The sequence below is a fragment of the Eurosta solidaginis genome, chromosome 5 (assembly GCF_040869045.1).
Source record: "Eurosta solidaginis isolate ZX-2024a chromosome 5, ASM4086904v1, whole genome shotgun sequence".
NCBI classification, from domain to species: domain Eukaryota; kingdom Metazoa; phylum Arthropoda; class Insecta; order Diptera; family Tephritidae; genus Eurosta; species Eurosta solidaginis.
Genome location: NC_090323.1, coordinates 250986357 through 251010278, shown reverse-complemented (window position 1 = coordinate 251010278; position 23922 = coordinate 250986357). Strand labels below are relative to the sequence as shown.

The following is a 23922-nucleotide window of genomic DNA, read 5'->3' as shown; positions in this document are numbered from 1 at the left end:
ATCAGTAATTTGAATGGATCGTTTCCATAGGAGTCTTTACGATGCTCCTGGAATATTTCTACAACTGCTCACGAAGCTCATTTCAGCACTACTGCTGTGTAGCCGTTTTCGGATCTAAAGAGGGCTTATATATGCTCTCGAATCTCCATCCATTTCCTGCCATTATTTCAATGGCATACTCGTAATAAACAGAGATTGGAAAAGATCTCCGCCCTGGAATGTTTCTCTGCATAACAAATTCGTCTGCCGTTCGTTATTGGCATATCTTCAAGGACAATGGAATACCAGCACATCACAAATTGGAAAATAAGATCGGCTTTAAACTTCTTGCAGGTATATCAGACCAAATATTATTATTTAGTGTCTGATTGGCTAACTTACTTACTCAATTGGCGCTTTACCATTTAAACGGTTACGGCCGTACAACAAGAGGCGCCAGTTGCTTGTTCTCGGGGTTAGCGGGCGCTAATTGGTCACACCAAGGGAATTTAAATCGTTTTCCACCCAGTTCTTCCGGCGGAGTGGACGATGCCCTGTTCCTTAGCTTCCATACCAATAAAAATACTTTCTTAGCGGGAGCCTCATCTTTGATTTGCATAACATGGCCTGGCCAGCGTTGCGTTTCATGTCTGCCTTAAGCTCGTACAGCTTATCATTAAATCTTCTTCGGTACTCACTGTCATCAAGACGAAGAAGTCCGTACATCTTTCGAAGAACTTTTCTATCGAGTACTCCCACAGCCGCTTCATCTGATGAAACTTGATGGGGTATATAATGATTATGAGCCACTTACGTCTCAGCTGTTGGGATAAGGAGTCGCAAAACTTATTCTATAGAATCCCTGGTCCAGCTAAATGGACTACAGAGGGTAGGATCTGCTGCAGTTGAGGGAATTATAATCGCTCCCTTAACATTTGTAGTCCAAAACATTTGTATGCAAATGGATAAGAGGAGGATTTTTTAAATGTCTTTGTGAACCAGCCTCAGTTATCCCATTTGTCTATTCAACTTTATTATTACATTTCCTGTATTCATATTATGACCATTAATAATTTCCGACGTATTTATTTACATTTTCCGTATTTTTACGCTATGAATATTTTCAGACTCACATGAAATCGATAATGGAAGGGATTACGTCATATCGGAACATATTGCTTTGTTGACTCATCCAACTAATAATGATGGGGATGATGCGAGGGAATTTTTGTATAAAAATACAAACAATAATTTTAGTTACATAAACAATAGCAACAACAATAACACAAATATCAACATTAATAATACGAAAAATAGTAATAATCGAAAACAAACCGATTTGATGTCCTTTTCCTTACTGAGTGTAAGCGACAACCAAAATATGGAAATTACGACTATAGAAGAGGAAATAGCCGCAGATACGTCCTTGACATCATCTAGATTGGCGATGGCGTCATTATCGCCATTAAAAGTCGCAGAATCAGCATCCGCATCATCATCGGCGGCAGTAGCAGCAGGAAGTGCGGCGTTATCATCAGCTTCGCTCACATCAGCTGACGTTTTAACTGATTCCTATGCCGCTGCTAGTGAAATGGCCACAAGTCAGTCAAATCGTAAATTGCCATATGATCGAATTAATGACACAGCGAATGAAGTGAATAGCAATAGCAACAACAACATGCAACATCTTGGCTCACAACGCATTGCACTGAAAACAACAGCGAAAACTAAAACCACTTTAGCCACAGAGTCACATCAACACGGGGTGGAGCAGCACAGCGGTGGCATCATGTCAAAGGCTTCGGGAGCGACATCTATGATGATGGCAACCTCTGCTACTTCAGGGCATCAGCGTGCTTCTGCGAAAAGGGTTGAAAGCAAATATATATTGCCCAAACCACAAAAGACCGATGCGCCAATGCTTAACTACATATTCGATACATTTTCATCGGCGAATAAACATCATCATCACGATCAGAGGTAAGTGCTTAGTAAGAAATGAGAACAAAAGTAAGTGTTTACTTTATATACCCCGCTGTGAGTTTTTATAAGAGTTAAGGTTTACCAACAATTAAAGAACACCGCCCGCATTAGTAGAAATTTTTCCAGAAAATATATTTGTGTTATGCCAATTTGCAAACGTTAATAATTTATTCTCATATTCTTATTATATAAAACTTAGTACCATTTCCCTATGCTCCGCGTTTTGCATATGCGGAGACTTGCTGTAATGTCGAACTTTCAATAACTAGGGAATTTTGGTTTCACTTGTGTGTTTAAGATAAGGCCGCATGAAACTTTATATTAGTGCTTGCTCAAAATGTACAAAATTGTGAAAAAGGAAGAGAGAAATTTAACTTACTATTAAGTATTCCATCGAATTTTCTATATAGGTCGACGGGTGTAATTTCGGAACTGTGAAGTACCTCGTGTATCTGGGAACTAGAAATAACAGCGAAAACAATGTCAGCTTAGAAATTAAACGGAGAATAACTGTTGCCAACAAGTGCCACTTGGACTGATTAGGCAATTGAAAAGTAAGGTCCTTCCTTACCAAAATCATGATCTACAAGTCGCTCATCATACCTATTCTGATGTATGACTCGGAATCTTGGCCGGTGTTTTAAAGATATAAGATGACTAATGGATGGCTAAGGAGGAAAGTTCCCCATAATATTTGTGGTTCTGCCCGTGCAGCCCATGGCGAGCATCGTAGGTAATATAGTGATGAGCTATATGAACTTTATGCATACATGAGATAGTTCATCGAATAAAAGTCCAAAGGCTTCGCTGCCTAGGTTATGTTAAGCAAAAGCAGGAAGATACTCCAACTATGAAAGTATTACAATGGACACCGCAGTTTGGAACTAGAGGAAGAAGGAGACCTCCACTCAGTTAGAAAAGACAGATTGTTTTAGGCGGTTAAGCGCCAATTATGGATGATGATGAGGAGGGTCGGTAGAAGGATAAGAAGAAGAGACAAATTTTGGGAAGAGATGGGGGAAATGAGTGTGTAAGAAAGGGGAAGAATAATTTGCAGACAAGGTGTCTAGAAGGAAAGGAAATTTATGAGAAATAAAGATGGGAAGAAATATAGAACCAGGGGTGAGAAAGGTTATGAAAAAAGCGCAGAGGGAGAGAGAGAAATAAAAGGCGTTAAACACGAGGAGGAAGAGGAAGGAAAATATATTTATAGCGGAGTGAGAAGAAAGGGTAACGGGAAAATCAAAAAACGAAGGATGCGAAGGGTAATACAAAGAACAAGAAGAAGAGGACGGATATAGAAAAAAAAATTGATGGAATCGGTGAGAGGGGAACGAGCTATAAGGGAAACGAGGGGGAGGGGAGATGAAGTGCAAGGCCAAAAGAAAGAGGACGGAAAAGAGGAAGAAAAATGAAAAATGAAAAAGAATAAGAAGAAAAGGAAGCTAAGGTAGCAACTCAAGATTAGGAGGAAGGAAAATCGCTCCAGCGAGCCAAAGGGCTTAGGAAACAACCGTGGTAAACATGTCTGTCGTTAGAGGCGACTAAAATCCACAGCGCGAAGATTTGAATGGTGGACAAATCGGTCCTGCGCTATTACCAGAAGTTGCTTGTACCGGAACATACCAAATTTATTTTCGGCAAAGGATTGACCACATCCGTATTTCTGCTCTAAACCTACGGACAATATTTTTGCACTTAAGAAAACAACAACAAAAGACGGGAAGAAGGATAGGAAGAAGATAGAAAGTCCATAAAGGCGGAATTTGTAAGCTTTAGAGTCTCTGCTGCGGTAAACGTAGTAAACTTTATAGGGTTCGTATCAGCTAAAGAGTATTAGAACCCACATCACTTTGAGCGATATGATATGGTCTTGCACTCGATTTGGCTAAGATAACCACGACTTTGAATTTATGTATAAAGTGAATTGGCTTACTTATGCAAAAGAATCTGCTCAGACCGACTGCGATGATAAACCCTCCATCGGCCTAATACTCTTATAATATTTCCGCGGTCGTAAAAAGCGACTCAAGTTCACAGACTCAAAAGTGGGAAACATAAAAGAAATAATTTTCTTAATATTCGGGATTGAATCAAGAGGTAGAAGTACCCAAGTGTACTCAATTCTATCTGGCAAAGGACTGCCCACATCCGTTAATCTTTCAAAGCTTGCTGGGTATAGAAATTTTGGATATGACGGATCCTAATCGGCTGGATGTTTAGGAAAAAATATCCACCTACGAATTTTACTTTCGATTCAAAGGAAATCATGTTTGAATATCCAATTATGGAATATTTGGATACTACCCTGAGTTCAAGCAGTAAATACATGCCCAAAGTTTTGTGTCTAACATCTGTTAGAGCTACCGTTGGCATACCCCAAAAAGCAAAGGGCTTTAAATATTTCCGCCTTAGGATTGCTTGTCAGAAGCAATGAGCAAAGGAGTTAATGTTTGTAACACTTCTGTTTGAGATATATTGAAAGTGCTGCACGGCGACTCACGCCACAATCCTTTCTGAAGAAGCGGCACAGCTGTCTGGTACTACATAACATCTTCTCCATCAAACAATCAGCTTTTCATCCATTCTCAACACCAGAAATAGATAGCCTCAACGCTGCCCCCAATTATGCGCATAACCTTTGAGTGGTTCCGCAATAATTTGACATTGAGCAGCATTGTTCCAACTTTTCTCTCAGATATGTCCGCACCCTCGCAGTTTGCCGCTATCACTCATCAGCACTCACTGCGCTGCTTTCAATTCGCTTTTTATACCCTCCACAGCATGATGATATCGTCGTAAGCATAAGCGCTGAGTTTAAAAAGGATTTTATAGTCATGTTCCATATGTATGGATCTTAGCGGACTTCTGCGTCGGGTCACTTCCGGTTGTCTGAGCTCTTTTAATGTTGTATAACTTCGTCCCAGATGATGCCTATAAATATGCCATAAACCAGGGAGTTGAAGCCCCCATGAGACCAACAGTTTAAACTTGTCTTAGCGGACGACCTCAGGAGGACGAAAATGAGGAAAGTTAGTCACATATGGGTTTATTGTAAATGGCCTCGAAGTATGTCGGGTTAAGCTGAGAGGTAGTATCTACCGCAACTCGGTATAAAAATACTTCCAGTTGGTAACTGATTGCTGAGCTGAAAGAAAATGTGTTACAAATATGTAGAAAATATGCTTTAGCACCAACAAGCACTTAACGGTTGCAGCGAACTTAGGCTTGAAATAGGAAATGGGTGGCAGTAATAGAGATTGGTCTTGGTTTGGGTGCACTTATCGCAGCTTTTTTATGGCGCGGTCAGAAGTAGTTACTAATGTGATATATCCTGCCATTGCGCAACGCCTCTATTAGAGGCCTTCTCAAACGTTCAATAATCAACCACGTTCGAATGCATCTTTGGCACTGGCAGTGGTACTGGCCCTGCCACATGGCATACTTACTTAGTACTTGCAAATGGCAGGCGATTGTAATTCAAACTTTGTGCATTTGTAAGTCATCAATTGAGTGCATATTTGAGTGTGGATAAGTGTAAGTGTGCGTGTGTGAGTGTAAGTGTATGTTTCAATTTATTTTCAATGTGCACACACATTCAAGTGTACTCTTGCACATCTGCGTTCGACTTTAATAATGTACATATGTTTGTGTGTGTAAATAACATATGAACATTGATATATTTTCTGCAAATGTATGTAGATGTGCTTGTGGGAATATTTCGATTTGTGTCACGGTTAAATGATGCAGACCAAATACTCACGTGCAGCGTGCAGTTACTTACGTTTCTAGAGAATGAATGAAAGTGGAATACCCAAGCGGAAAATTTGTTTCTCTTGCCAAATGCTCATGAATACTGCGGTGCAGTGTTGCACTAAGGATTTTGGTGAAGTTTCTGAATATTACTCGAGTTTCAGTCAAAAGTCAAGGAAACGGAAAGTATTAATATATGACATAAAGGAAATAATTTAGATTTGGTGTAACCCAACTTGAAAATTGTTTTAGTGAAATAATCCATAAAGAGCCTCTGGAGTTATATCCATATTGGCAATATTATTACTATTATTATTAGGTCTCGATGCACTGCGAACTTTATCCGGACCTATTGTGATTGAACTTTCAGTCTATTACTGTGTGTGGAAGCTTTTAATGTATTTAGCTGCATCTTAAGGCATTTTACTCTACATCACGAGGAAACTAAGGCTCACGCAACCCCGATGAGATAGTCTCCGCTACGCATTCGCAGAGCATGTGAACCGACGTTTAATCCTCTAGCTCACAAAAGCAACAAATTTGTGCCCCGAATAGATTTAGCTCACTAACGTATCGTAAAGTTCAGTGGCCGGTATACTACCCAGTGAGAGTTCGTGGGTCTTCCCTGGAAGTATAAAAAATTTGGCTTGTTCTTGCACTGGGCCTTCAAAACATCGAACAATCTAGGGTGAAAACTAAGAACTACCACTAACTCACAGGATCCGTTTAGCAACCACGGCGTATACAAGCTTACATGCGGATGCCAAGATAGTTACATAGGACAAACAGGACGGCAAATAAGAACGAGGTTCAGAGAACACATTAAAGATTACAGCAGAAAAATACGAAATCCAAACATTATACTAGAGTCTAATTTCGCGAATCACATGGTCGAGAATGAATGTTCCCCAGTAAACAACAATGAAATAGTTAGGGTTCTTCACATACACTCAGAGAAAAACGCTGTTCTAAACTGCACCAACACCGAACTCAATTCAAGCTTTTCATGTTCTTACTTTTTGCTTCAATCCCAAGAAAAAAAACGGTACAATTCGTGTGCACTACAATGTTGAATATAACATTTGGCACCAGCTATGAAGCAGTTGTAGTGGCCCAGCGGTTATGATATTGCGGTTGCGATCGTGTGACGCGAGTTCGATCACCGGCAAACTCTGAAGTTTTTTAAAACAATTTTTTATGTTCTATTTTTTTAACTCTTATTATACTCAGTTGAGCAGAGCTCACAGAGTATATTAACTTTGATTGGATAACGGTTGATTGTACAGGTATAAAGGAATTGAGATAGATATAGACTTCCATATATCAAAATCATCAGTATCGAAAAAAAATTTGATTGAGCCATGTCCGTCCGTCCGTCCGTCCGCCCGTTAACACGATAACTTGAGTAAATTTTGAGGTATCTTGACGAAATTTGGTATGTAGATTCCTGGGCACTCATCACAGATCGCTATTTAAAATGAACGATATCGGACTATAACCACGCCCACTTTTTCGATATCGAAACTTTCGAAAAATCGAAAAAGTGCGATAATTCATTACCAAAGACGGGTAAAGCGATGAAACTTGGTAGGTGGGTTGAAATTATGACGCAGAATAGAAAATAAGTAAAATTTTGGACAACAGGCGTGGCACCGCCCACTTTTAAAAGAAGGTAATTTAGAAGTTTTGCAAGCTGTAATTTGGCAGTCGTTGAAGATATCATAATGAAATTTGGCAGGAACGTTACTTGTATTACTATATGTATGCTTTATAAAAATTAGCAAAATCGGAGAACGACCACGCCCACTTTAAAAAAAAAATTTTTTAAACTGAAATTTTTACAAAAATTTAATATCTTTACAGTATATAAGTAAATTATGTCAACTTTCAACTCCAGTAATGATATAGTACAACCAAATACCAAAACAAAAGAAAATTTCAAAACGGACGTGGCTCCGCCCTTTTTCATTTGATTTGTCTAGGATACATTTAATGCCATAAGTCGAACAAATATTTACCAATCCTTGTGAAATTTGGTGGCCGCTTAGATTCTAGGACGATAACTGTTTCCTGTGAAAAAGGGCGAAATCGGTTTTAGCCACGCCCAGTGTTTATACGCAGTAGATCGTCTGTCCTTCCGCTCGGCCGCTAACACGATAACTTGAGCAAAAAGCGATATATCTTTACTAAACTCAGTTCACATAATTACCTGACCACACTTTGTATTGGTATAAAAAATGGCCGAAATCCGACTATGACCACGCCCACTTTTTCGATTTTGAAAATTACGAAAAATGAAAAAAATGCCATAATTCTATACGAAATGCGAAAAAAGGAATGAAACATGGTAATTGTATTGGTCTATTGAGGCAAAATATAACTTTAGAAAAAAACTTGGTAAAATGGGTGTGACACCTACCATATTAAGTAGAAGAAAATGAAAAAGTTTTGCAGGGCGAAACCGAAAGCCCTTGGAATCATGGCAGGAATACTGTTCGTGGTATTACATATATAAATAAATTAGCGGTACCCGACAGATGATGTTCTGGGTCACCCTGTTCCACATTTTGGTCGAAATCTCGAAAACGCCTTCACATATACAACTACCACCACTCCCTCTTAAAATGCTCAGTAACACCTTTCATTTGATTCCCATATCGTACAAACACATTCTAGAGACACCCCTGGTCCACCTTTATGGCGATATCTCGAAACGGCGTCCACCTATGGAACTAAGGATCACTCCTTTTCAAAATACTCATTAACAGCTTTCGTTTGATACCCATATCGTACAAACATAATCTAGAGTCACCCCTGGTCCACCTTTATGCCGATATCTCGAAAAGGCGTCCACCTATAGAACTAAGGCCCACTCCCTTTTAAAGTGTTCATTAACCCCTTTCATTTGACCCATATCGTACAAACAAATTCTAGGGTCACCCCTGGTCCACCTTTATGGCGATATCCCTAAATGGCGTCCATCTATAGAACTATGGCCCACTCCCTCTTAAAACACTCATTAACACCTTTCGTTGGACACCCATATTGTACAAACGCATTCTAGAGTCACCCTGGTCCACCTTTATAACAAAATCCCGAAAAGGCGTCCACCTATAGAGCTAAGGCCCACTCCCTTTTAAAATACTCATTAACACCTTTCATTTGCTACCCATATCGTACAAAAAAATTCTAGAGTCACCCCTGGTCCACCTTTATGGAGATATCTCGAAAAAACATCCACCTATAGAACTAAGGCCCACGCCCTTTTAAAATACTTATTAACTCCTTTCATTTGATACCCATATCGTACAAACAACACATTCCAGGGTTACCCTAGGTTCATTTTCCTACATGGTGATTTTCCCTTATTTTGTCTCCATAGCTCTCAACTGAGTATATAAGGTTCGGTTACACCCGAACTTAGCCTTCCTTACTTGTTTTTCGTTCAGTTCCATTCACATATGCACAGGTAATTCTCAAACTTGTTATGAAATGTTTTAAGTATATATGCAGATTACGTTTTCAAATAAGAATAATTTCTCAATAAGAGAAATGTATGAAAAAATGCTTATTATGCAATTTTTCTTAACTTTTGAATTTTATTAAAAATTGTTTTGTTACCAATATTTTTTATTTATGACAAAAAAATTATTATTAATAAAAAATAAATAAATATATTTAAAAAAATACTTTCACCTCCCACCAAATATCAAGCACGAACCGTTCGTGAATTGAGACCGAAAAATATTAAATCGACCCCAAATCGTTCTCGAAGCGTGAGAACGAAAAATCTTAAATCAAGCCCAAGTAGTGCTTGAAATGAGCACAGAAATTTCACTCATCAATACCAAACTGATCATAAAACACGAACGGTGTGCTTGGAAAAACTGTTCTTAACATAAGCCCATCGGTCACGAGTTAAGAAAAAACGTAACTAACAGAGTTTTGTCAACGAATGTTCTTAATTTTTAACTTGTTTCGTTCATTTTAGGACGATTTTTTCTCTGAGTGTACAAGCAAAAGGTCGACGTCTCAGCGTACTCGAAAACATGGAAATCTACAAATAGAAAACATTCGACGGTAGAATAATAAGCGAACCGATAAACACAATTTCTGACACAATATTCGAGCCACTAAAACTTGTTTACAAGAAACAAAATAATCACACAGGTACAACAGACAAACACACAACAACATATAAACAAAAAACAATTAACGCACCTAATCAACAAACCCACAAAGGAGGTAAAACAACTAAAATTACGGATTTTTACCTGCCTCAGTCAGCCACACAAATCTATCAGTAAAAACCACCCTCGGTTCTGAATGAACACACAGCACATACACATAACTAAATATACATAAGCATCAATTTTTGACAATACCTTCTCATGTACCTACGAACTATAAATACAGGAAAAAGGACAACAACAGATCACAACGAAAATCGACACTGATGATGGCACAACGCAGAAAAACCGGTTTGTCTCAAAACCAAATTTGACAAGGGATGACGGAAAATCGTTCCAATATACAACCTTGAATCCAGTGTTGTCTGCCTACTTATGGTTTCTCTAGAGCGTGTGTCTTTTTGAGCCCACAGAAGGGCTCTAGACTCTAGAATGCTACTAAAGCAATCTCTTTGGCTATGTAGTATCCCTGTGCATTACATTTATGTCCCTGATGCCTGTGAATCCAACCTAAGACCCCTTTTTTTTGGCTCCCAGATGATTTGGAGCTTCAATGCATTCATCGACTAGCTTCGAAGTAGTTGTGTAAGACTTCAAGTCATGCAAAGCTGCCTGGGTATTTGAAATAATGAGGATATCCCTCGAAAAAAGGCCTCTACCTAGATCCTGCCGTAAACTTCTATTGTGTGGATTTCTGTCAGAAAATAGCTCACTTTTTCCATTGGTATTAGTTTCTTGAGGTTTGGTCTTCAGATGCCAGCTCCCGTTTTTCCTTCATCAAATTTTGATCGATTCGTAAATCAGGCATCTGAGTCAGGGTCAGCATATGGTTTCCCTATAAAGAGTATTGTCCAAATTGGACACCTCAAAGTTCACTGCTATTATGAGCATGGGAGCTATGCTATGAATTTTGTTATTACTTGAATATACATATCGCCGGTCTTTAGCTTAGAAATATTTTGAAGTTTAGTGCGGCAAGTGTTGTCTCTATCTATATAAGTGAAGGGAAGGGAGTTATTCCCACTAAGGCATTAAGCGGTTCAGGAGGGGACGTCCCCATCGCCAATACAAACTAAACGATATAGTTTTCTAAGCTTTGTTATTGCTCTTCTTTGAGTGGAGTTCGGCCACAAAACTAAGGAATTATAGGTGACTATTGGCTTCACAACAGTGAATACAAGTTTTACGTATAAAAACGTAGTCTTATACAAGCGGCCACCGTGGTGTGATGGTAGCGTGCTCCGCCTATCACACCGTATGCCCTGGGTTCAACTCCCGGGCAAAGCAACATCAAAATTTTAGAAATAAGATTTTTCAATTAGAAGAAAATTTTTCTAAGCGGGGTCGCCCCTTGGCAGTGTCTGGCAAGCGCTCCGATTGTATTTCTGCCATGAAAAGCTCTCAGTGAAAACTCATCTGCCTTGCAGATGCCGTTCAGAGTCGGCATAAAACATGTAGGTCCCGTCCGGCCAATTTGTAGGGAAAAATCAAGAGGAGCACGACGCAAATTGGAAGAGAAGCTCGGCCTTAGATCTCTTCGGAGGTTATCCCGCCTTACATTTATTTATTTTTTTATACAATTTTTATCCACCTCCACTTTGACTCTAAATTCTTTGTTGTATTGCTTAACTTTTTTTACGGCTATTTTGTTCAGAGATCATTTTAAAATAGTACATATGTATGTGTGTATTGATACATATATGTATATAAGAAAAATTTGTATATAAATGGATATTTGGTTATGCGCAATTGAATGTGGTTTTGTAATTGAAAAGAAAAAGTGAAAAATATAAAAAAACTTGCAAGTAAATATATTGCAACAGTTTCGAGCTAAATTCATTCAGGTTAAATCAAAGAAAAGAAAGTTTTGTGTATTATGGAAATTCCTTTACGGAAATTATGCAGCAACACAATTTTTTTGAAATCATGCAAATGACTTATCTCAGCTTGTTTGGTGTGTGCATGTGTGTGTGCATCAACACAAACATATCCACTTGCTAATAATATGTAAGCAGTAAGTATGAATGTATGCGTATTAGAATATTAGGGGCAATACTGCAAGAAAGGTATTAAAGGAAACTTTAATTTTGGTTACTTTGTACATGAAAAGTCGAAGAAGAGATTAGGTTAAGTTACGTTGAACTGGCCGGTACATGAGAACCTCACGTAGATCGAGTGTATCCGTAGTATTACCAGAAGTTTTTTTAACGACCAAACTACCAAACCCTTTCAAAAACCATTACCTATATTATAAAATATCTTTGTCCTCTTGGCAAATACTAGAAGCTTTCTACGACATATGACACTTGCTGTTTCTATTACAGCTGTATAACTCCTAATAGCTGGAGTTCTAGCCTGGCAAGCGCAGGGCGCGAGCCCAAAACCTGTTCGATCTTTTCCTCCTCCAAACCACGCTTCCTACATCTGCTACGCTGAAAGAAATGGTGCTAGTAAAATTAACAAATCGGTTCTGTTGTTCTTGACTTAACGGAGATTCGGTGAAATTGATCGAATTATGGTTAATTCGACCGAGTTCTTTGTCAGCGAACAAATTAATTTAGTAATTTCAAGAGAAGAGAAATTGTCGCTCTTAAGTTAACAAAATTCTGTAAAATTGACAGATCCCTAATCAATCTAACTAATTTTTCTGTTAGCACAATTGATCTTGCAGGTCATTTCAACGGCGATCAACAGTCAATACATGAGCAAATTTCAAAGAGAATTTTACGCTCACTGCGCTCTCTACTTTGTACTTATGTATGCTGTGTACTATATGTATGCACATATTTACGTTTTTATATGACGGCCGCCATGGTGTCATGTTAGTGTGCTCCGCCTACCACACCCACGACCCTGGGTTCACACCCCGGACAAAGCAACATAAAAATTTTAGAAATAAGCTTTTTCAATTAGAAGAAAATTTTCCTAAGCGGGATCGCCCCTCGGCACTGTACGGCAAGCACTCCGAGTGTATTTCTGCCATGAAAAGATCTCAGAGAAAACTCATCTGCCTTGCAAATGCCGCAACATAGGTACTTTCCTACAAAGCTTTCGCAACAACTTTTTTTTGCTCATTTGACTACTAAAACGGTCAATTACGAATCAACGATTTGTGCGCAGTTGGTTCAACATCTTGTTGCGATGGATAAAAATTGACAGAAATTTCGGTTGAATTGATCCGTATTTCGGTTGATTTTGCCAGTCTTTTTCTTTCAATGTATCACTGACCAATACTGATTTAGCGGCACGTGACGCTAAAAGACTTTCCAGTCAGAATACCCGGCATGAGTCTACAATCCTTTTTCGTTTTAATGGTAGGAGTAACTTTGTTAGTATAAGTATGTAGAGCTACACATGATATTCGACACTTTGCAGCCCAGCGCTTGGGCCCACGCCTTTTCCACTTGGTCGATCATGTGCACCTTTTCTAAATCTCGTCCAATTTAATTGGGACGTCTGTAGAGCAAGCTTTGGGAGATGCGCCCTTTTTATCTTGTTCTTCCGCATTTTACTCCCATATGCCCTGGGGCCCAATATAGATGTATGCTTCTACTACCTGTCCAGCTGTTGCCGCTTGGCTATCAATATAAAAGTTAACGCTGCAGCAGTTAAAGCTAGTTTCTTCCAGTTTTTCAACTGCAGTAACCAGCTATGACTTCCGGCTTAAAAACGCTACAGTGATCTGACAGCTTGTAGGATCTGTTTAATTTCGGAACAGTACAGTATATTGCAGACCCTGCTCCTTCTACTACTTTGGAACTATCGGTTTACACGTATCGCCTTGTCCAGCATTTTGGCACCATTCTCTTGTGGCTCTAAAAGCCCCCTGGATGCACATATGTATACGGAATTAGGTAGTCTGTTTGCCTTGTAATTGATGACGAAGAAGTGGTTAAGAGGCGGAGAAAAAGAAGGTGGGGGGAGTCTTTGCCATCCGGATCGCGGACGGATCCCGAAAACTATACAGAAATTATCCGGGAAGGGTCCCAAAGTAACCCCGAAATAGTCCCGAATAAGTCCCGAAATGACCCCGGCGGGATCCCGGACGGATCCCGAAAAACATCCAGAAATGATCCCGGAAGGGTCTCGATATGACCCTTACGGGATTACAAATAAGGTGAAGCTAATTATAAAACCAGGTTAATAAGGCAGCAGGAGCGTTGGAGCGAATGAAAAGTTACAAAGAAACATACAGGTAAAGCTAATAAAAGCGTGCTAATAAAAACAATGGATGGAGGGCGGATGGCGGGAGGAGATGGAGAGCACCACCGATCGTTTTTCCAAAATTTTTTAGATCTCGATCTCTATGAGCCAAATACCAAAAATTATTGATTTAGGAGAACATTTATATTGAGTTATAACAATTTATAGATTTTACACCAGAGGGTGCGAGAATGGGGGAGGGGGACGTACGGTGTCACTGCTCATTTTGTAAGCCCTCGACTTATTTGACCCATTGAGTTTGTAATATTGGTGAACGTCAATATAGGTAAAGTTATAATGTGTAAAAATTATTAAAAAGTATTTGTTCGAAGTGGTCGTGGGTCCCCTACCCACCTTTCCATGTTCGAAAAAAATTTCGCTAGTAGACTATTGTCTGTGTCCCAGATTTCTTCAAAATCCGTGTAGCCGTTCTGGCGTGATTCAGTCAAGAAGACGAAAAAATACAATAATTAAATTATAACTGTTCCTAGGGGGTAGGGACCTCCCCCTTTTCAAAAAAATATAGCTAGTAGATCCTTCTAGACTATTGGCTATATGTGTGCAAAATGTCATCTAAATTGGTCCAGCCGTTCTTGCGTGATTGAGTCACAAAGACAAAGGTCTGGACCAACATACAAACAGCCAAACTTTCCCATTTATAATCAGCCCAATTCTAAACGAAAATTCCGTGCGAGTTTTTTCCCTTCTCCCAGTCCTCGTATTCTAAATAAAAATTCCGTGCGAGTTTTTTCACTTCTCCCTTTCCTCCTATTCTGAACAATGTTCGAAAAAGCGGAAACCGGTTATGGGAGAAAAGTGGGTATTATGAATGTGAGTGAGAGGGAGATTTTTCCTTCATTTTAAAAGAAATTGTTCACTTGATAAGCTGAAAGGAACGCTTCATAAAAATGTAAGTAAATTGTATTTTTTAATTGAAAATTACTTATTTTATTAGATATGTAATAAATAAAATAATATTCTCTTATATTACTCTTGATTTCAGGTCTAAAAGTACAAATAAACAACAGATAGAACTGCTAATCGATTTGATGCAAAGTCATCCGGCAATTGCGCAAGGTTGTTTTAAAGAAGGCAAAGAAGCCTTACATAGGTTTTGGCGTAAAGCTGAGGAAGAGCTGAACTCAGCCGGACCACCAGCAAAATGCATTGCAGAATGGAAAAAGGTACTTATTTTCGTGAAAAGTTGTATACATACAAGCTGACTAAAACTTATGTGTTCTAGGTGTGGGCTGATCAAAAAAAATACGTGGGTCAAAAAGCAGCGAGCAACCATAAGAGTTCCAGAGGCACTGGAAAATAACGAATACAAGTTTTCCACAACAGAAAGGGCAATATTTGAGTTGATCGGTATGAAGGAATCCGTGGAGGGAGTGGGAAATAAATTTGGACTGCCATCTAGGAAGAAGATATTGCAGAAAATTTATGGCAACATTCAAATTGAAGATGGAACTACAGTTAGGGAAAGTGGTGTTGTGGACGACATTGTCCAAGTGAGTGAGTGTGAGTTAGCTAACGAATTTGAGGTATTGAGTGAGACTGTGGTAGGGATTGATTGTGAAGTATTGCATGAGGACCCAGTTATTAGTTTTTGTATGAATGAGAGCCCCCAAATGCTTTGATTGAAAGGCCCACTTCCTCAAAAAGAGTGCACTCTAAGAGATCTTCCTCTGACATTCTTCAACAAGAATTGTCAATTCAACGCGAGCTCTGTGATACCTTAAAAGGTGCAGTGTCAGATTCCACTGATCAAAAAGAAAATATTAAAAAAATATATAGGGCGATTGACAAAATATATGCAATTAATAAAAAGCATTATAAGGAAATGGAAAAATTAAAAAGAGAGGAAATAGATGAATTGAAAAGGCATAATTTAGCAATGGAAAATCTTATGCTCCGCCAGCTAGAAAAATAATAGAAAAATACCTAGTCGCATGACACTTGTATATAGCAAGCTACCTGAATTTGTGATTTTTTAATAGTCCTTTTTAATATTTACTATAATATAAGACTAGTAAATTTTTTTAATATGAACTATTTTTTATTTTATTTCATAGTAGTATTAATATCAGTATTATACATGCTTACGTGAACTATTTTTATTTTGTAGACTATAATATTACTTAATTTAAGACTGTGTTAGGACGAGCAAAAAAAACTATTTGTGATATTTCTATTTTTTGTAAGAAAATGAGACTGACACTCTTTAGTAGGAATTAAGTAAAATGTACTAAATTGTGATACCTGAATTTAAAGGCAGAAAAAATGAATTTAAAACAGAAAATAAAATATTAAACAATTTTTGTTGTTATACCGGCCTACTGATTTTAAGATCTCTGGTTCGAATCGAGCTCAAGGCCTAACAATAATTTTTTATCATTATTATTGTTATGATAATTTTTTTCTTAATTGAAAAAATTTTTAAATTAGAATAGAAGAAAGAAAAAATTTTAGACAACTGCCAAAGCTCGTTGTATAGATCCATTTCGGTAACTGCTAAATTCCTTCATCGGCAACGTTTAGGCGCCGCTGCTATAACCGTTCAGCCATCACAGCGGTTTTTTGTTTGTCTTCATTAATCCTACTTCTATTCTGTTTCATGCCAATTGATATTCACAACACTGCGACATCTGTTGCAGAATGGCTGTGAAAATTGGACTTGTTTGTTGGCAATGCTGCCATAGTGTCATATTTTATTGACACTTTTTTCCCCGTGCTCTGGGATGTATTAACAATTAAGAAAAAATTTTCAATTAAGAAAAAATTTATCATAACAATAATAATGATAAAACATTATTGTTAGGCCTTGAGCTCGATTCGAACCAGCGATCTTAAAATATTAAACGCAAAGTATGTGTTTTCATTCCTTAAAATTTATAGCGAGCTTCCAATGTTGTTTCGTATGTTTTGCGCTGCGTTCAAATACTGAAGCGAAGTCAAGGGTATTAAATCTTTATTTCTGTTTTGAGTTGCCTGCTCTTCTGTGGATTGTACTTCTGTCATATCTGTGTATGCCTTGAAATGTATGCATATGTTGTGCAGCGCGCAGCACACGTTTACAATTTTTGCTGCTTTTTTTGGAGTGTAATGTAATTCCCTTGCACCAAGGAGACACCTCCATCGATTTTTCAGCACCACATTGGTTCGTTCAATAATGTTGCGACACTTCGAATGGGCTTCATTAAATTTCGTCTGTATAGAGCCTTCGTCGGGACTCCGATGTGGTTTCATAAGCCATGGTGCTAAAGGATACCCGGCATCACCTAGTTTAAAAAGTCTTATATCAATACAAATATTTACATTTTGAGTAACCGAAAATTGGCTTCACGTTGCAATCCAAATAAAGGAGTCATGCGAGGCACCGGGATGGGAAGCATCAACGTACCGAATTTTCAGCTCATCGTCACACATCTAAGAAAATACAATGCCATAGTCAAATATATTTCTATTGAACTATTATAAATAGCTTACCAACTTTACATTTAAGCTGTAGTAGCCCTTCCTATTGTAGTAGAGAAGCTTGTTTTCCGCGGGTGCGATGATACGGACATGAGTTCCAGCAATGCAGCCGATAACACTGGGAATCTCATGCTTCACGTAAAATGCACGTGAAATTCTTCTTTCGTCGCTGCTCATTGGCACACTTATCCATATTTCGCACAGCTCACTTTCAGAGGTCTCAACGACTTCGTCCAGAACTTTGCTGAAGGTGGGTTGCGCTAAAGAAACGTCCACATCTTTTCCAATTCCTGTTTGATACCCACCTTCAGCAAAAAATCTTAAAACTGCACTCAGTTTCACAAGCGGCGATATCGCAAATTGTTTTTTGCGATGCCGTGTGTGATGTGAGAAATTCCAACAAATACCGAAACGCAGGATTGTCAACCCTATAATACTTTTGAAATCTGTAAATTCCAGAAATTTTATGAAATATAAAAGCAAAACAGAAGGAGTTCTAATACTTACAACGATTGTGGCAACTCCAACGGATTGGTACTATCGCGCAACCTTCTTCTTATAGTCCTCTGTTGGTGTTGCTGGGAACCTTCTTCATCAATCATTTCGTTCACAACCATATGAAATGCAATACTATTCATTTTTTATGTATACTTTTCTTTAATTTACGATAAATTCGTCAAAAGACACTAAACTTTATTTTCTTAAACAAAAGCAGAAATGCGTAATGAACTGTCAGATGGTAAAACAGCTGACTTCGAAAATTCGAAATTTCTATTCCCCAATTTTTCTTCTCCCTAGGAGAAAAGAATTGGAGGAATTTTTCCGCGGGAATAAAAAAATCCGCGAGAACAAAATTCCGCGAGAATATTTAGAATTGGTTTGAATATATACTAGCCTTTACCCGCGGCCCCGTCCGCAAGGAGAAAATAAAATATATGTGCTATTCACGTTAACCTGCTTATCAAGTTATCTTTTTAATAATTATTTTTGTCTAATGTATTTTATTTTTTTAATTTAGTAAAAAAAAAAGAACTAAATGAGAAGATAAGCTGAAAGGTGCGCTTTCATGAATAGTAAAATACAGTTTTCTCGAATTAAAAAAAAATACATTTTGTTTTTAAATTAAATTAACTGATATGAGAGGGGTGAAAGAATTACTACTCATAGCACAAAGGAGTGAAACTACAATTAGTTAAAACCAAAGAGAGATTTTTAGATGAAAATAGTGTTGCTTTTTCGGGTATTTAGTTGGTTAAAATATTACAAAAAGTGTAATAATAGTTATAACAGTTCGTTACACGAGTCATTTAAAAAACTCAAAAATAGAACGAAAAAGCTCTGCGAGATTGAAGATAAAACAGACCGAATTTTAATTACGAATAACTCGAAATAACTCCGACGGGATCCCGGACAAATCCCGAAAGTGGCCCATAAATTATCCCGGAGGGGTCCCAAAATGATCCTGACGGGATCCTGCAGGTATTCGGAAAATCATCCAGAAATTACCCTTGAAGTATCTATCCTGAAATGATCCCGAAATACTCCCAAAAAAGTCCCGAAATGTTTTTGACGGAACCCGATATAGCCATGAAAAAGTTCCGAAAGTACGCTGACGGGATTCCGTATGGATCCCGAAAAATATCCCGAAATAATCCCGGAAGGGTCTCCAAATGATCTCGAAATAGTCCCGAAAAGTCCCCATTTGACCCTGACGGGATCACGAAAACCATCCATGAATCTGGAGGGATCCCCAAATGATCCCGGAAAAGTCCAGAAATAACTCCGATGGGATCCCGGACGAATCCCGGAAATCATTCAGAAATTATCCCGAAATGGTCCCAAAATAGTCCCGAAAAATTCCCGAAATAACTCCGACGGGATCCCGGACAGACCCCGAAAATCATGAAGAAATTATCAAGGAGGGGTCCCAAAATGATTCCGAAAAAGTCCCGTAATGACACTGACGGGATCCCGAACGGATCCCGAAAACCATTCAGAATTTATCTCTGAAGGGTCGGAAAATGATTCCGAAATAGTCCCGAAAAAGTCCCGAAATTACCCTGAGGGGATCCCTGACGGATCCCGAAACCCATCCAGAAACGATGCCGAGAGGGTCCCCAAATGATCCCGAAATAATACAGAAAAAGTCACGAAATGACCCCTAAAGGGTCCCCAAATGATCCCGAAATAGTCCCGAAAAGTCCCGAAATGACTCCGACGGGATCCCGGACAGATCCCGAAAATCATGCAGAAATGATTAAGGAGGGGTCCCAAAATAATTGAAATAGTTCCGAAATGACACTGACGGGATCCCGGACGGATCCCGAAAATCATCCAGAATTGATCTCTGGCCGCAAATTATCCCAAAATAGTCAGAAAAAGTTCCGAAAAACTCCGACGAAATTCCAGACGAATCCCGAAAATCATTCAAAAATTATCCCGAAATAGTCCCGAAACCCATCCACAAATTATCCCAAAATGGTCCCAAAATGATCCCGAAAAGTCGAGAAATAATCCTGATGGGATCCCGGACGGATCCCGAAAACCATTCAGAATTTATCTCTGAAGGGTCGGAAAATGATTCCGAAATAGTCCCGAAAAAGTCCCGAAATTACCCTGAGGGGATCCCTGACGGATCCCGAAACCCATCCAGAAATGATGTCAAGAGGGTCCACATATGATCCCGTAATAATACAAAAAAAGTCACGAAATGACCCCTGAAGGGTCCCCAAATGATGCCGAAAAAGTCCCGAAATTACCCTGATGGGTTCCCGTACAGATCCCGAAATCCATACAGAAATGATGCCGGAAGGGTCGCTAAACGATCCCGTATTAGTCCCGAAATGCCCCGATGGGTTCCCAAAGGGCTCCCGAAAACCATCCAGAAGTGATACCGAAAGGCTCCCCAAATGATCCCGTATTAGTCGAGAAAAAGTCCCGAAATGACCCAGACGGGATCCCGGACGAATCCCGAAAACCATCAGAAATGATGCCGGAAAGGACCCCAAATGATCCCGAAAAAGTCCCAATATGGCCCCGACGGGATCCCGGACGGATCCCGAAAACCATTCAGAAATGATGCCGGAAAGGACCCCAAATGATCCCGGACGGATACCGAAAACCATCCAGATGTGATCCCGATAGGTACCCCAAATTATCCCGAAATAGTCCCGAAATTACCCCGTAGAGATCCCCCACGGATCCCGGAAACTATGCAGAAACGATGCCAGAAAGGTCCTCAAATGATCCCCTAATAGTCCCAAAATGATCCCGGGCGGATCCCGGACGGATCCCGAAAACCATCCAGTAATGATGCCGAAAGGGTCCCCAAATAATCCCGTATTAGTAGAGAAAAAGTCCCGAAATGACCCCGACAGGATCCCGAAAACCATCCAGAAATGATGTCGAAAGGGTGTCCCAAATTATCCCGTATTAGTCGAGAAAAAGTCACGAAATTACCCCGACTAGATCCCGGACGAACCCCGGAAACTATGCAGATATGATCCCGAAATAGTCCCGAAATGACCCCGTCGAGATCCCCGACGGATCTCGGAAACTATGCAGAAATGATGCCGGAAAGGTCTTCAAATGATCCCATAATAGTCCCGAAATGATCCCGGACGGATCCCGAAAACCATCCAGAAATGGTGCCGAAAGGGACCCCAAATAATCCCCTTTAGTCGAGAAAAAGTATCGAAATGACCCTGACGGGATCCCGTATGTATCCCGAAGACCATCCAGAAATGATGTCGAAAGGGTGTTCCAAATGATCCCGCATTAGTCGAGAAAAAGTCCCGAAATGACCCCGTCGAGATCCCCGACGGATTCCGGAAACTATGCAGAAATGATACCGGAAAGGTCTTCAAATGATCCCCTAATAGTCCCGAAATGATCCCCGACGGATCCCGGAAACTATGCAGAAATGATGCCGGAAAGGTCTTCAAATGATCCCCTAATTGTCCCGAAATGATCCCGGACGGATCCCGAAAACTATTCAGAAATGATGCCGGAAGGGACCCCAAATGATCCCGAAAAAGTCACGAAATGACCCCGTCGGAATCCCGGACGGATCCCGGAAACCATCCAGAAATGATGCCTGAAGATACCCCTAATGATCCCGAAATAGCCCAGAAATGGACCGACGGGATCTCGGACGGATTCCTGAAACCATCCACGAATGATTACGGAAGGGACCCAAAATTACCCCGAAAAAGTCCCGTAGTGATCCCGGAAACCGTAAAAAATTTATCTCCCAAAGGTACGCAAATTATCCCGAAAATACTCCGACGGGATGCCGGACGGATCCCTAAACCCATCCAGAAATGATGCCGGAAGGGTCCCCAAATGATCGCGAAATAGTTCCGAAATTATCCCGGAATAGTCCCGAAAATATCCCAAAATAACCCCGACGGTATCCCGGACGGATCGCGGACGGATCCCGAAAACTATACAGAAATTATCCGGGAAGGGTCCCAAAAAAACCCCCGAAATAGTCCGGAAAAATACCCGAAATGACCCCGTCGGGATCCCGGACGGATCCCGAAAAACATCCAGAAATGATCCCGGAAGGGTCTCGATATGACCCTAACGGGATTACAAATAAGGTGAAGCTAATTATAAAACCAGGTTAATAAGGCAGCAGGCGCGTTGGAGCGAATGAAGAGTTACAAAGAAACATACAGGTAAAGCTAATAAAACCGTGCTAATAAAAACAATTGAAGGAGGGCGGATGGCGGGAGGAGAAGGACCGCTGCTCTTTTTCCAAAAATTTTCTAGATCTCGATTTGTATGTGCCAGATACCAAAAACTATTGATTTAGGAGAAAATATATATTGAGTTATAACAATTTATAGATTTTACACCAGGGGGGAGAAAAAAAAAGGGGGGAGGGAGGTTGTCACTGCTCACTTTGTAAGCCCTCGACTTATTTGACCCCTTGAGTCTGTGATATTGGTGAAGGCCAGTATACGTAAAGTTATAATGTGTAAAAATAATTAAAAAGTAATTGCTCGAAGGGGTCGTGGGACCTCCACCCCTCTTTCCATGTTCGAAAAAAATTTCGCTAGTGGACTACTGTCTGTGTCCCAAATTTCATCAAAATCCGTGTAGCCATTCTGTCGTGATTCAGTCGCAAAGACGAAAAAATATAATAATTAAATTATAACTGTTTCTAGGGGGCGGAGACGACGCCCCTTTTGAAAAATATATAGCTAGTAGATCCTTCTAGACTATTGGCTATATGTGTGCAAAACTTCATCCAAACCGCTCCAGCCGTTCTTGCGTGATTGAGTCACAAAGACAAACGTCTGGACAACCATCCAAACATCCAAACTTTGCCATTTATAATATACTAGCCTTTACCCGCGGCCCCGTCCGCAAGGAGAAAATGAAATATGTGGGCTATTCACGTTAGCCTGCTTATAAAGTTATCTGTTTAAAATTTTTTTTCTGTCTAATGCATTTTATTTTTGTAATTGAGTAAAAAAAAGAACTTTATGAGCTGATAACCTGATAGGATCCCAAAATGATAACGAAATTATCCAGAAAAAGCCACGAAATGACCCCGACGCTATCGCGGACGGATCCCGAAAACCATCCAGAAACGCCCCGGAAGTGTTTCCAAAAGTTTCCGAAGTAGTCCCAAAAAAACCCGAAATGACAACGACACGATTCTAGACTTATCCAGATAACCACACAGAAATGATGCCTGAAGGGTACCAAATTGATCCCGAAATAGTCCCGAAAAAGTTCCGAAATTACCCTGACGGGCTCCCGGACGGATCTCAGAAACCATCCAGAAAATATCCAGGAAGGGCCCTAAATTATCCCGACTAACTCCAGAAAAAGTTCCGAAATGGCTCCGAGGGGATCCACGATGGATCGCGAAAACCATACAGAAATGATTCCGGAAGGATTCCAAAATGATCCCGAAATAGTCCAGAATTGACCCAGATGGGATCCCACACAGATCCAGAAATGATCCAGGAAGGGTGCAAAAACTATCCCGGAAAAGTAAGAAAAAATCCCGAAATGGCTCCTACGGCATCCCGGACGGATCCAGAAATGATCTCGGAAGGGTCCCCAAATGATCCCAAAATGGTTCCGAAATGACCCTGATGGATCCGGCAAACCATCAAGAAATTATGCCGAAAGGGTCCCAAAATGACGCCGGAAAGGTCCTCAAATGATCACCTAATAGTCCCGAAATGACCCTTAAGGGGTCATGGACGGATCCCATAAACCATCCAGAAATGATCCCGATATATTCCCGAAGAAGTCCCGAAATGACCCTGACGGGATCTCGAACGCACCCCTAAATGACCCTGACGGGATCCCG

At 39.8% G+C, this 23922-nt stretch overlaps 1 protein-coding gene across 2 annotated transcripts in view; it reads left to right on the top strand.

The window, feature by feature from the left end:
• The window catches only part of dpr20 (defective proboscis extension response 20), a 311446-nt gene that overhangs the window by 159882 nt on the left and 127642 nt on the right, over nt 1-23922 (top strand). For both annotated transcript variants that reach the window (XM_067757671.1, XM_067757672.1), the window contains exon 3: nt 1107-1959. In XM_067757671.1, coding sequence (XP_067613772.1) covers nt 1107-1959 — 853 coding nt within the window. The remainder of the gene's footprint in view (nt 1-1106; nt 1960-23922) is intronic.